Source organism: Octopus bimaculoides, chromosome 1, assembly GCF_046866305.1.
Source record: "Octopus bimaculoides isolate indiv1 chromosome 1, ASM4686630v1, whole genome shotgun sequence".
Taxonomy (NCBI): Eukaryota; Metazoa; Mollusca; class Cephalopoda; order Octopoda; family Octopodidae; genus Octopus; species Octopus bimaculoides.
The window spans coordinates 112,707,095-112,722,434 of NC_142928.1; the positions used below are offsets into that span (position 1 = coordinate 112,707,095).

Below are 15,340 nucleotides of genomic sequence, written 5' to 3' on the forward strand. Positions count from 1 at the left end.
TGTCAAAAGTAATCCTTATTTATTCACATTAAAAAAAAATTATCTGATATTATTTTGCAGCTTCAATATAGGAAAGATGTAATTGCTTATTTGTAGAATGACATTGCAGGGTAGGTGTGAGATGCTTGTTCTGGCCAGTTTGATCATAAAATGTGTAGAATATTTGGGCCGGATACAGCTGGTTTAAACACTAAAGGGTTAATTGCTTTTCCTACCAAGCTGCTGTCAATTCGGATAGCGAGTCCCTCAGTTGACAGACTTGCTTTCTCCCATTCATTCTCCACATTTAATAGCATTCTCCACATTTAATAGAGGTGTTTCCAAGCCTCTTTGCAGAATCATTAAATGCATGTGAATCATCATCTATATGGACACATTTCTTTCCTATGACATCACAATTTTCTCTCACACACTGTCATGCAATCCAAAACACTTCATGTTTCTGGTCCTCACATCACAGAACATTGGCAAACTTCTTTTTTGCTTCTACCCTGGCTTCCCTTCTGGCTATTCAATACAGTTCCCTGCTACTCCCACATTTCAATCCTTCCAGGTCCATTTCTTTTCTTTAATGGCCTTGTTAACTACACTGTTCTACCATCGTGTCACCTTAGGCCAAGAAGCACCAGCCCTCAGCAGATTGTCCCGTAGGAACCTCCAGTTGTCCTGCACATTGAATATTGCTATATCCTCCTCTTTTTCTCTAAATCTCTGTCCATTCAGAAGATCCTTAAGCTACCAGACCTTTCTTTTCCACACAAGTTGTCTTCTAGGCAGTCATTTAGCCCTGATCCTGAAGTTGCTAACAACTAACCTATGTTGAGGGTGGGGTGCATTTATAAGCAGCCACCTTTCCCATTTTCTGGCAAGAATGTAGTGTATCTGACTAGTGTGCCCACCAAATTGATAGGTGAACAGGTGACTGGCAAGTTTTCTGAAGTTAATATTGCAGATCATAGGATCATTTGTGTCACAGAACTCCAGCAGCCTAGTTTCCTCCTTGGTACGAGAACCAAATCCAATGCCACCATGCATGCCATCGAAGCCACCTGAATGTTGTCCAACATGCCCATTGAAGTCCCCAGCCACAAAGAGAAGGTCCCTGATATTTGTTGACAAGGTAGTTTGCAAAAGGATGTCATAAAATCAGTCTTTCTGTTCATCATGTTGTCTTGGCTGAGGGGCATAAGCCAAGATAATGGTTGCTGTTCCATGTTGCAACACTAGTCTAAGCTTAAGTACTGTATCACACACCCTGACTACCTTGATTACCTTATCAAACCATTTCTCAGCAAGAAGTGTGCCCATGCTCCAACTTTCTAGAAGATTTTATATCTCTACTCTTTGCTTGTGAGGACTGGACATGCATTTAAATTATAAATAAAAAATTAGAAATTAAAAATTGAAGTCAGTTGGCAGAAGACATGGATAAAATTCAGTATAGTATGGGGCTGTTTGAAACTATTGAAGAGAGAAATAGCTCACAAAAAAAGCTGAAGATTTTTTTGAAATGACAATGTATCATTGAATAAAAATTAGGTGGGGCATATGTTATAAAAGTGGGGTATGTCAAAACCAAAGGTCTGCTGTATGGGGTTGTTTGGCATTTCATTAGATGTCTGGAAGTTTGCCTGCAGTTATTCAAAAACTCCATCTTGCGGTTTAAAGCATGTTTATCCTGGAAAAGAAAAAAGTTTTTGCTCAAGCCTAAATGGCATCTCATTGGGGTTCTATATGACCCATGCCTGTATGAGGCAGCCTTTTCCAAAACAGACCAGTAGATTTTAAACAGTGAAGAACCTGCTTCTTTTAAATGCCATATGTGTTTAGCCAGGCTCATTGCAGTTCTATTTGCCAGCTACTTAAAAAATTTCTATGTAGGTATAGCCTTGTTTTGAAAGAATTTTCTGTAGAGGCTGTATATATCTTGTATGCACCTATATTATCCATCTGGACTTCGGCCCTGTAGACTATTCCTTTGATTAGATGTTTTTTGCAGATTGGTGGAATTGTCAGTTTTGGGCAAGATGTGGTATTTGTTCTGGATCTTAGTATTCTGAGTTCTTTGCTAGCAAATTTAATCTGTCACCCAGTTTAACATCACCACCTGATCCCTGGGAAACTGCAAGCATACAGGCCAGAGAGTACTTTTCTCTTTCTGATTAAGCATCTTAAAAAATATAGAAAAGACCTTTGATCATAGAACTGAATGATTAAATTGGACCTGTGATAAACAACAACCAAGATATTGCCATCTTTTTGTTTACAGTGTGTATATAATAAATATTAATGCATAGATATGAAAAGAAAAATTGTTGAATTTTTTTTTTCTTTTTGTTTCAAAGAGATGTGTGTAAGCTAAATGTATTCTTTGGATGATTCTGTTTACTGATAAAATATTTTTAATTTTCTAGGTATTAAAAGGTGACCTCAAACCAGCTATTGAGACACATGAAATGCTCTATCAAGTAATAAAACGCCATAATTTCCTGCCAGAGGTAGTGATGACATATACATTTTCTTTCAATTTAATTTTTTACTTTTAGAAGAAAATAAACCAGACAGGGGTTTACAGAATATAGTGAACAAATTGAGCAGTTTATCATATGTGACTTTGGTCATCTTTCAATTAAAATTAAAAATCCAGAAAAGAATCTGCTGTAGAATCAATCAGTGATAGAACAATAATAGCTATAATATATACTTCTATACCCTTAAGTTCAAATGCTGAATATCTACATTCTTTACAAATTGTCTTGTTGACAACTGTAGTGAGTAAAGAACAGAAGTAATGAGATCATAAATCATTTCTCATGACATCATATTCTCTTTATTCCATATCACCTTTAAAATGTTTGTGAAATAAATCAAATATTGAATCTTTCTGACAATGAGGAAAATTCAACAAACTATACAAAACAACATACAAAAAAGTAAAGGAAATAGCAGAAGTTACAGTTTGAGAAGTTACAGACAGATCCAGCACATGAAGAAAATTTCCGATTGTACACCCAGTAGGACATGTATAGCTCTTAAGTGAATTAAGAATTATCAGAAGTGATACTTGTAGAAACAGTCAAATGCAAGTGTGAAATGTAAAGCATGCCAACTTATGTAGACAAGTTGGCAGGTTTACATAATTCTATTTTGAATTCTAAACTCAAAGATTTCATGAAAGATCAGATTTTATAGATGAAGATGATTTGTTGCAAAATTCAAGAAAATGAAAAGATTATCATCACAAATTTGATATGTGATATGCAAAATCCACTACATTGAACTCTATACTAGATAATACAGATGTGAAGATTGAACAGTATATTCCAAATATTTTCAACTGTCATAAATTTGGCTATTAAAAGATCAGTTGCAAAGTCTATTTAGAATATTATGTATGCTTTGAAGGAATTTTAATTGCTAAATCTACAAGTTAAAGCAAACTTATTGGCCAATAAAATATCATGTTGGTAATGACCATAAATCTAAAAGAATGTTTTGTACTGCAAAATTATAACTAATTTATATTTTGAAAAAGAAATTCTGATTTTAAGTAAATAGTTCACTTTCTCCTATGTTTGCAAAATGGATATTACCTACAAATTATTTTGTTATATTATGGATTTCTGTTGAAATACAAATATTGCCTGGGTAAAGGAATAGGATTGCAAACCTGCTAAATTTATATTATTGTCATCATCAAAGCCAACATGAAGATCATCTGTAAGCAATTATGAGTGTTGAATAAAAATTTCATTACCATCCCCAATTTTCTCCTCCAAAGATATGAAAGTTACTGGAACTTGTCTCAAATAATGCAAGCCCTTCTACTTTTATGGACAATTCTATGAAAATATCTATAATATTACAAAGCATTTAAGCAAGTAGTGATGAAAAATTCTCAGAATAGAAATTTGATAAGGAACAATTTCACTTTAACTATACTAATGAAGTAATTTACTGTAATTATGAAATTGATCATTTTTGACATTTACATATTGCCTTATGTAAATATGCAAAACAAAAAACAAGTCTCTGTTTCAAATCAGTTAAACACCTGTCTGCATAACTCCCAGAGTTCCTGAGGTACACAAGTCTCATTGTTGCAGCAGTGTGTTGAACAATGTAGAGAACTGTTTATGTTTTAGTCTTACTAGACTTCCTCAGTAAAACCTAGCCTTTTACCTTTTTTTTTTTTTAACATAATACAACAAATTTAGTCAATCCAGTATGAAATATTTTAAAACTGGATAAGTATTATTTATCTCAGTGCATGTCAAATAATATAAACTAGGGTTGCACCAATTAATTGGTTGGTAATCAGTAATCAACTATATCACCCATTTTACCAGTTAATCAGTATCAGCTCTCTGACTGATTAATTGGTTTGGGTAATCAGCCATTTTTGTCTTTTATTCTTAATAATTGCTGGAGCAAAAATGTCACTGGTCTCAGAGAAATTTGGCAAGCATATTGGATTGAGCATGTAGAATTACATGTTGAATCCAGTATATGAATAATATCTATTTCCTAGGACATGCAATCCAAGTCCCTCAGTACAATCTAACTCTATTCTCAGTGCTTGAATGTGGTCATCTACTCAAATGGAAGTTACTTGAGACTTCCTTGGAATCTTATGGGTAAAAGTGGGTATCGAAGTAGAAAAGGCACCTTCCTATCCTCTTGAGAGAATATCTGTTTAATTGATTTAAAGATTATAAAGATTCCAATTATATGCTTGTTTAAAGATATTCAAAAATTTTCAATTCATAATAATTCTTATTATCTTGAACTTCTTAAACAAAAATCAGCAGTGTTCTTACTAACCGTGCTAGCAAGTCCATTACTCTTGGGGATCCAGCTTATATGAATCCACTTTACCGACCAGCTTTGTCACCAGTCCTGATGTTATGACTTGTGTACAAGAGAATGAAGAGTTTTGATAGCTAATAACTAATATACAGGAGTTGGACAAAATAATAGAAACACCTAGCATCATAGCATCATAATTTTGAAATATCCATAAAACCATCAAAAGCTTGTTTATTTTTATGGGTTTTTTTATTTGTTATTAGTGTTGCTTAATATGTTTTGCTAAAATTGCTGTTTCTTTTCAGATATCATCAGGAAAAGGTAATTAGAATTCATTAAAATGACAGATCTATCAGACTTTCAAAGAGATCAAATTGTTGGTGCTCATATGGCAGGCACTAGAGTAACGAAAATAACCAAAATGTTTGGTGTATCAAGAAATACTATCTTGAAAGTAATGACAGTCTTTGAGAAAGAGGGAAAAACTTCCTCGTGAAAACAAAACTCCGGAAGAAAACCAAAACTTTCAGATAGGGACCGTCGTACTCTTACGTGAATTGTTAGAAAGGATCACAAAAGTACAGCTCCCAAAATTACTACAGAGCTTAATGACCACCTCAAAAACCCAGATTCTACAAAAACTGTTCGCAGGGAGCTGCACAAAGCCGGATTTCACAGGAGGGCTGCAATCAGAAAACCACTACTTTCAAAAACAAATGTTGCAAAGCATTTAGAGTGAAGTAAAAACCTATGGAATTGGTCCCTAGAGCAGTGGAAGAATGTTATTTTCTCAGACAAGTCATCCTTTACCACCGACCACCGGCCGAGTATATGTGGGGAGACAGCCAAAAGAAGCATTTGACCCAGACTGCCTTCTTCCAACTGTTGAACATGGAGGAGGATCTGTGATAATGGGGGGGGTCTATATCTTGGAAATCCGCCAGCCCAATGGTTTCCTTTCATGGCAGAATTAATAGTCAAGACTATTTAAGCATTTTATCTGATCAAATTCATCCTCTGTTTGCAGAACTGTTTCCGGAGGGAAATGCAATCTCTGAGGATGATAATGCACCAATTCACTCAACTAAAGTTGTTATTGAATGGCACAGGTACATTCTCATGAAGTTGAACATCTTATCTGGCCACCACAGTCCCCAGATCTCAATATTATTGAACATTTATGGTGCATTTTAAAAAAACAAGTAAGGAGTCAATATCCTCCACTATCATCACTACAAGAAGTGGAGACTGTTTTAGCTGAAGAATGGACAAAAATACCTTTGGAAACAATTCAAACTTTGTACGAGTCCATACCTCATAGAATTCTAGCTGTAATTACTGCAAAAGGTGGTCCAACCCCCATATTAAAATTAATTTGTTTGAAATTTTAAGGTGTTTCCATTATTTTGTCAAACTCCTATATCTCTAGCTATGCTAAGTGTTGCCTTCTATGCATTTTTGGTTTATTGGATTTCTTTTTTACTTTTGATTTAATGCCAATATAACTACTCAGACTACATGTGTCAGTGTTACAGTCACACAATAGTTAAACAAGATGGAAACCTATGTATAGATACAGAATGTGTAATTTATTGTGCATAAAAAGTTGTGCAGATGATTGGCACAGTTCAATGGTAATGAAAGTATAAAATACTGTAAAATCAGCTTAATTCTGTCATCAAATAGTAGCTCCATAATTGTAATCAATTGAGAAATATATCATCTTCAATACACATTTTCATATCATAAATATATAATCACATTATGAATAATCAGTGACCAGTTAATTGGTATTGGCCAATAAACCAAGATTGATTAATCATAATCAACAACTTTGCTTATGATTTATTCTTAGTATAAACTATACTTTTTATTTGCTGATTGAGAACATTATTTGGTAGGGCACTAGATTCCATATAGGGAAATGGGGAAGTAATAAATAGTTATTTTTGCTTTCATGTTAAGGGTATAACTCTTCAGTTAGAATTAATAATGAAGAGATCCATGTCCAGATAGCTATCTACTAATTTTCAAACTTATTTTGTGTGCAAATAATTCTGAAGCTCTGGATGAATTAAATCTGTATTACCATGGGGGTTGCTTTATACTGGTGCTTTGGTTGTGATGATGTAGTAAATCTAGTAAAGAGTGATATTTAAAAAGAATTTGAAATGACAGAAAAAATTGCAGGTTAAAAATAATGCAGTTCACAAAGTTCTATGCAATTATTGACATAAAATTTGAAGTACCATAGAATATATTCAAGGATTATAAAGTTAGTTTAGAAAGCCTAATTTTGAAACTTTCTTGCAATAAAAATTTAACTACCTTTAATATAACTGTAATTTGGAAAGTAACATTTTGTTACAGTTAATTAATTTCATCCTTATAATTATTCCAGATTTACATCACTGTTTTTTTACCTTTTTGCAAAGGCTTTCACTACAGATTTCAGAATTCATTGGGGCCAACATCCCCTCAGGCCTGAATTTGTTGAATCAACATATTTTTTGTATAAGGTAAATTTTTGGTTGAATTACTAACATTTCTTCAATTGTTGTAACTTTAAAGAAAATTATTGTTGTTTAAAAAATTAATTTATGTATACAGATTTCCAAATATCTCTAAGGTCTGTTGTTGGTTTTAGATTTTGTTGTATATTTAATTATAGATTAGTAGTTGGATTAAACACCAGGTAGCTAGAGCAGATGTCTCTTAGAGCAGATCTCTATTAGAGCAGATGTCTCTTAACTCAAATTTTATCAAGTTCACCTTTGCTTCGCATTGTTCATGAAAAAGAGAATTGACTTCAACTCCCAACTTACAAATGGTAATCTAGCTGCTAAACATCTAGATTGTCCTTTATATATATATATATATATATATAGATATAAATTCAATAATAGGACAAATTATTTTACAAGAATTTATCAAGTAGCTAGCGTGAAAAAAACCCATAAGGGAAAAAATCCATCATTTATATCCGAAATATATATTTATATTTATATAAGGGCATTACTATGCAATAATGTTTCACTCTATGAGGGACTCGAAGGTCAGACTACCATAAAAAACACATTTTTACCAAAAGCGAGGAAATGCAACTCTCAAAGCCAACCCCTTAAAAACAGACTGAATTATAGATCATGATTTCGTAGTTATTATAGTATTATACAACCTCTACTCGTCAGTATAATATGGTCAAGAAAAATAGCAGTAAACAGAGAATCAACATATTAAACGAACACCGTGTATCCAATATAGTACATAGAAGACTGTTCATCACTATTTCCCTATGTAAGTGGCGGGAATTTCGAATTGCATCTCGGTAAATGTGCTTTTTTCTCAGAATAAATTCAGCACTGAATATATTCTGGTAATATATTTAAATTCAATAATAGGACAAATTCTTTTACAAGAATTTATCAAGTAGCTAGCGTGAAAAAAACCTCATAAGGGAAAAAATCCATCATTTATGAACAGTCTTCTATGTACTATATTGGATACACGGTGTTCGTTTGGTATGTTGATTCTCTGTTTACTGCTATTTTTCTTGACCATATTATACTGACGAGTAGAGGTTGTATAATACTACAATAACTACGAAATCATGATCTATAATTCAGTCTGTTTTTAAGGGGTTGGCTTTGAGAGTTGCATTTCCTCGCTTTCGGAAAAAATGTGTTTTTTATGGTAGTCTGACCTTAGAGTCCCTCATAGCGTGAGGCATTATTGTATAGTAATGCCCTTATATAAATATAAATATATATTTCGGGAATAAATGATGGATTTTTTCCCTTATGAGGTTTTTTTCACGCTAGCTACTTGATAAATTCTTGTAAAAGAATTCGTCCCATTATTGAATTTAAATATATTACCAGAACATATTCAGTGCTGAATTTATTCTGAGAAAAAAGCACATTTACCGAGATGCAAATCGAAATTCCCGCCACTTACATAGGGAAATAGCGATGAACAGTCTTCTATGTACTATATTGGATACACGGTGTTCGTTTAATATGTTGATTCTCTGTTTACTGCTATTTTTCTTGACCATATTATACTGATGAGTAGAGGTTGTATAATACTACAATAACTACGAAATCATGATCTATAATTCAGTCTGTTTTTAAGGGGTTGACTTTGAGAGTTGCATTTCCTCGCTTTCGGTAAAAATGTGTTTTTTATGGTAGTCTGACCTTCGAGTCCCTCATAGCGTGAGGCATTATTGTATAGTAATGCCCTTATATATATATATATATATATATATATATATATATATATATATATATATATGTATGTATATGTATATATATATTTAGATAGATAGATAGATAGATAGATCATTCATCATCATCACCATTATTTTTGTTTCCACTTTTCCCATGCTGGTCGGATGATTCTTTGTTGAGGCAATATTTTGCAGTTGGATACCCTTCCTATTGCGAACCTTACAGTTTCCAAGTAAGGTACTTATTCCCCTGGTCTTTGCACAATAAGATGTCTTTACTCTAGGCATAAACATTGCCTCTACCTAAATGGTAAGATTGTTTCACTCTTTAGGTATGTAAATAATGTCGATACAGATGAAAAGACACAATCACATGCACATGCTTTCGCGCTCATACACTCACATATATGTATATACACACTCACAAGATGGTTTTCTTTACAGTTTCCATATGTATCAGTTTCATTGACAAAACTTTGGTCAGACCAGGGCTATAGTAGAAGACATTTATCCATAATATCACACACTAGGAACCACTTCAGATCATCTAGTTACAAAATGAACTTCTAAATCAGTGTTTGAGCCAATTCTTTGGAAATACATTAAGTAATGGGTTCAAATAAATGTTGATAAATTTGCTACCCATTGCTCCATGGGTGCAAATTTATAAAAAAATGTGATCATTTCACATATTTTACTAATTAAGTTTCCAAATCCAGTTATCATGTAACTAATTTTTATTACAGGCTACAAATGATTTCCATTACTTAGAAGTTGGTAAAAAAGTGGTACAGAATCTTAACAAACATGCTAGAGTTGCATGTGGCTTTGCCTCTATTAAAGATGTTTCAGTTGGCAGTCATGAAGATCAGTAAGTTTGTTAACAATTCTACCGTTATTTGCTGTCTTTTTTGTTAGTATATTTCTAATTGAAATACAAGCTCTTATGTGTTTAAATTAACTTTTAAAGTAATTAGTAATTCAGTTTGATTTTCTAAAGCAACTGTATTTTTAGTTTAATAATAAATTTTCTAACTCAACAAAAGATTCAAATTTTTATGCCAAAGCTAATTGCAGGTAAAATCAGCGAAATGTAAAGTTATTAAAATTTGATTTAAATATCACTATATAAAATGAGTCATTAATCAATATTATATCATATGAAAAATTCAAGCAAGAGAAATAATATTCTTAAGGTTATAAATCTGGAAAAGTACAGGACAAGTTATTACACTTGAGAAAATTCAGGACAAGTTATTACATCTGGTAAAGTTCAGAGCAAGAAAACTTTTACTTAAAATATTGCAGCTAAGGATAAAATTTCAAATAAAATATTTAAATTTAGAAAATTTTTGCTTTTATTAAAACTAAAAATTTTATTACAAGTTATTACTTGTATTTGTTATTACTTGTTACTTTTATTAAAAATTAAAAAATAACTCAATTAAAATATTTTATCCTTAGCTGCAATATTTTAAGTAAGAATATTCTTGTTCTGTACTTTACCAGATGTAATAACTTGTCCTGAACTTTTCCAAGTGTAATAACCTGTCCTGTACTTTTCCAGATTTATAATCTTAAGAATATTATTTCTCTTGCTCACATTTTCCATGTAGTCCATGTTTTTCCAGGCTATGGTGTTATGCTAATTAATAATATGTCAAATGTGAAACCTAGCGGTGGCATTGATAATTTTTTCCTTACCTCAATGATGCCAGTGACATATGTCAAAACTCCCCTAGAAAGTTAATTATACTTAAATCCAATTTTTTGCCTTACTTGTATTTTTACATGATATTTTACCTCACAACTTTTTTGGTACAAATTCTTGTTGCATGGGATCAAAACTATGAAATTCTTCATGCTTTCTTCTATAAGTGAAGCTAAGATAAATATATTTTGCTTTTAAAATAAAAATGTTATTTAGATCTAAACTTGATTGGTGGTGTTACTTACTCTCGTATAACGTCGCTACAAATTTTGATGTAAACTTTTTTCTTCTGGACCAAATCTCAATTTTTTTTATGCCAAAATGTAGCTAGTCCTCTTCAAAAATGTTAACAGTTTTCAATTTGGTTAAGAACTGAATTAGCGACAAGCTCTGAAAGATGCTACATGTGAGTAAATTGCAGCCTTAAGAATATTAATGATAGTTGCCTATTGTCATATTTATAGCAAAAAGGCTCTACTTTCATCTGTTTATCTTTTATGTTTGCATACATTTTGCTCTGTGATTAATCTCTGTTGATATTATATGTAACATCTGAATCAGAATAAAAAATAGTCAATGGGCTCACCATTTGACCTTGCCTGTGCATGTGCCATGTAAAAAGCACTATGCTCATTCTGCTGAGTAGTTGGTGTTAGGAAGGTCATCCAGCTGTAAAAATCCTGCCAAAACAGTTACATTAGTCTGGTTCAGGTTTCTGCCTGGCTGGCTCTTGTCTAACCAAACTACATCTTTACCTCTCTTCTCTTCCTCACATTTCCACTTCATGCACTAGGCTTACCTCCCACTCCCCAGTCCTGTCCTCTTGGCCCTGTGCCACTGTATCATTGCTCTCTGCTAGCTTCCGACCTGTATGTTCCTCCAATGCCCTGTCTCACAGTATCATTGCGTATGCCCAGCACTTTACCACCATCTCTATCCTGCTATCTCCCACTTTCTCTCTCCCTCTCCTGCACTTCCTTCAGGTTGGGTAACCATGTATTTCCTTTGTGGCAGTGCATCTGTTTCTGTCTTCATTCTTGATCTTTCTCTCTCTCTCTCTCTCTCTCTCTCTCTCTCTCTCTCTCTCTCTCTCTCTCTCTCTCTCTCTCTCTCTGTCCAGCCAGGTAACCTTGTACCTGCTCTACAACAAGACACCTGTTTCTGTCTCTCTGCCTCACTATAGCCTTTCATCATCTGACACAAGATCACCTCCTCCAATGCCCCCTCCCCTCTCAAAAGAGGGGGGGTTGTCTTGCAACTACTTGGTGACCCTGTCAATGCAGGTGTCATTTAAAAACACCCAGTCCACACTGTAAAGTGGTTGGTGTTTGTAAGGGCATCCAGCTGTAAAAGCCTTGCCAAAACTGACCTCGCCTGTGCATGTACCATGTAAAAAGCACTAAGTCCACTCTACTGAGTAGTTGGTGTTAGGAAAGGCATCCAGCTGTAAAAATCCTGCCAAAACAGTTACAGAAATCCGGTGCAGGTTTCTGCCTGGCCAGCTCTTGTCAAATCATCCCAGCCTTGGAAGGTAGATGTTAAACATGGAAGGTGGATGTTAAACATTCCTGAAAGTTTCAGCTGAATCCATTTAGCAGTTCTTGAGATATCTTGTCCATGGACAACCAAACAAAGATGACCAAAAACAATATATAATGTGTTTGTGATTTTGTGCCTATGATAGTTGTCATCATAATCATTATTATTACTTCCACCTTAGCGAAGGTGGAGATATTGTTTTTGGTCATCTTTGTTTGGTTGTCCATGGACAAGATATCTCAAGAACTGCTGAATGGATTCAGCTGAAATTTTCAGGAATGTTTGGCTTGTGACTAACACAAACTGATTAGATTTTGGGATCAATCTGGTGTCAGACAAGGATTCTGGATTATTTTTCCTTTTTATTTTCTTAATTTTTGAGAGCAGTCAGGTTAATTTTAGTATTCTTGTTTGTGAGAGCAGTCGAGTTTATTTCAGATATTTTCATTTTAAAAATCATCTTTGATTAATCATTTAGAGGGCATTAGTATTGCCTTAGTGAAGGTTTGCGCTCTCTGAATGCTCTTATTATTATTATCATTATTGAGTTCAAATTCCACTTAGGTCAACTTTGTTTTCACCCTTTCAGGGCCAATGAAATAAGTTACACACTGGGGTCAATGTAATCAACTAGTTCTGTCCCCTAAAATTTCAAGCCCTATGTCATTATTAGAAGGAATTATTATTTGATGAAGAGAGAGATGGTCCCATGACGTGTTCATTGTTTTCTTCTTATCCCATAAATCCTCAATTGACTACCAACTCTTAATCCCACCTTTTGCTCTTGCTCCCTTGCTTGTTTCCTTTCACACCCTTTCCTCCTGCCCGCCCTCCTACTAACCATCTTCAATCCTTCCTGGCCCGCCGCAGACCAAAACAGTCCTTTATCTCTTCCCACCAATGTGATGTGATGGCTTTAATTCGGCTTTTCTTTTTTTTTATCTCCTTACCTCCCCTCTTTACTGCCTCTTCGATCCCTCCCTCACTTCCTAGGTTGATACCTAGGAGTAAAGGGATGCCACCAAATCAACATCTCACTGTTCCACCCCTCTGATTGCACTTTGTGAAGCATTCAAGGAGCTTTGTGCCAGCAGATATTCCAGCCATGGCTATCCTCTCTTTAGGTCAAGCTTAGTACATGTGTATCTCGGACTACATTATCCAATGTGTTCTTCCTTGTTTAGCCCAAGATCAGTCCTGATCCAGCAGACCTATGGTTAAAGATGTTCCAGCTGTGACCACCCTGTCTTAATGCAGATGTAATGTACCTAGGACTACATTATGTAATGTGTCCTTCCTTGTTTTTGTTTAGCCCCAGGTCAGTCCCAATCCAGCAGACCTATGATCAGTGTTCAAGCTATGACCGTCCTGCCTTTTATTCAGAAACATTGTATCTCGGACTACATTATCTATCAGGTCATCTCATAAGTTCTGTCTGATTTTACCTTTTTTAAAATTGAATAAAATTTAATAGTATTTTAGAATGTCTAATGGAATTAAAAATTATTTTTATGCATTTGTGTGCATTTAAAGTAATTAAATATTATTTTACAGAATAATAGAATTAAAATTTCTTTGATTAAAACCCTTTCTAACATGGAAGTATCCAAAGAGCATTTAAGGCACATAATGCTTTATGAGTACAAAAAAGGAAACTCTGCAGCCAAAGCGACTCAAAACATACACTCAGTTTATGGGAAAGAATGCTTGAATGAAAGAACTTACAGAAGATAGTTTGCAAAATTCAGAAGTGGAGATTTCAGCCTTGAAGATGAAGATCAAACAGGATGTCCAGTTGAGTTTGATGATAAGCTCCTTGAGGCATTACTTGAAGAAAATCTTGCATTATCAGTTGAAGAATTGGCAATAAAGCTTAATTCAAACCATACAACTGTTCATCATCTTCAACAACTTGGAAAATGGGTGCCTCATGAATTGTCCGAAAGCAACCATAAATCCCGAGTTGGCATCTGCTCTTCTATCCATTCTCACAAACTCATTTCACCCTTTTTGGATAGACTTATGACTGGTGACGAAAAATGGATCTTCTGTCGAAATGTTAAACATCGTAAACAGTGGCTTGGTAAAAGGGAAAAAGCTCAACCACAACCGAGAAGGGAACTTCATGGGAAAAAAGTTCTCTCTATCTGGTGAGATTGCAAAGGGGTAGTTCACTTTGAATTGTTACCACCTAATGCAACAATCAATGCTCAAGTATACTGTCAGCAATTGTAGCGTTTGAAACAAGCTTTGAAGAAAAAAAGACCCGCTTTAGTGAATCGAAAAGGAGTGATGTTTCATCAGGACAATGCGTGACCCCACACTGCAAAGATCACATCACAGAAGATCGAAGAGCTTGGTTGGGAAAAAAATTCCTCATCCACTTTATTCTCCCGACCTTGCTCCTTCAGACTACCATTTGTTTCCTAGTTTACAGAATCATTTGGGGGACATAACTTTCGCAAGCCAGGAGGAGGTCGAATCTGATATTTCAGAGTTCTTCGCTTTGAAACCAAAAGAGTTTTACATTGATGGAATTAAAAAGCTTGTAAATAGATGGAAGGAAGTCATAGGTAATCAGGGAAAGTACATTGATGATTAAATTTCAATTAAATATAACATTTGATCACTTGTTTTCTTTATTCAAAATTCGTACAGAACTTATGGGATGACCTGATAATAAGTCTTGCCTTGTTGTTGACTATCACAGGTCAGTCCTCATCCAGTAGACCTATGGACAAAGATGTTCCAGCTTTTATTTAAATGTAATTTTTGGCAGTGTGTGTGTGTGGTTGGTTATAATGGTGATTCTTTGGTGGTGTTTTGCCCTTTTTTTTTGGTTGCTGCTATCCTCATTTCTTTTCTACCCCACCCTAAACCCATTCTCTTTCATCACAAATATAAAGCAACAATGGCAACAACAACATTATGGTCAGCTGATGTTTTATGGTGGTGGTGGTCAGAAAGAAAATAATTGGTATAGGCTTTATTTCAACCGTCTTTCTAAGGTCCATTGCCATTTGACTGTGTCCTAGATCAACACTTTTGAA

General features: G+C 34.3%; 1 protein-coding gene across 2 annotated transcripts in view; it reads left to right on the plus strand.

Moving 5' to 3' along the window:
* LOC106874050 (ER degradation-enhancing alpha-mannosidase-like protein 3) overlaps positions 1 to 15,340 on the plus strand; it is a 465,143-nt gene that overhangs the window by 313,134 nt on the left and 136,669 nt on the right. For both annotated transcript variants that reach the window (XM_089356169.1, XM_089356161.1), the window contains exons 11-13: positions 2,415 to 2,498; positions 7,245 to 7,328; positions 9,787 to 9,911. In XM_089356169.1, the coding sequence (XP_089212295.1) occupies positions 2,415 to 2,498; positions 7,245 to 7,328; positions 9,787 to 9,911 (293 nt within the window). The remainder of the gene's footprint in view (positions 1 to 2,414; positions 2,499 to 7,244; positions 7,329 to 9,786; positions 9,912 to 15,340) is intronic.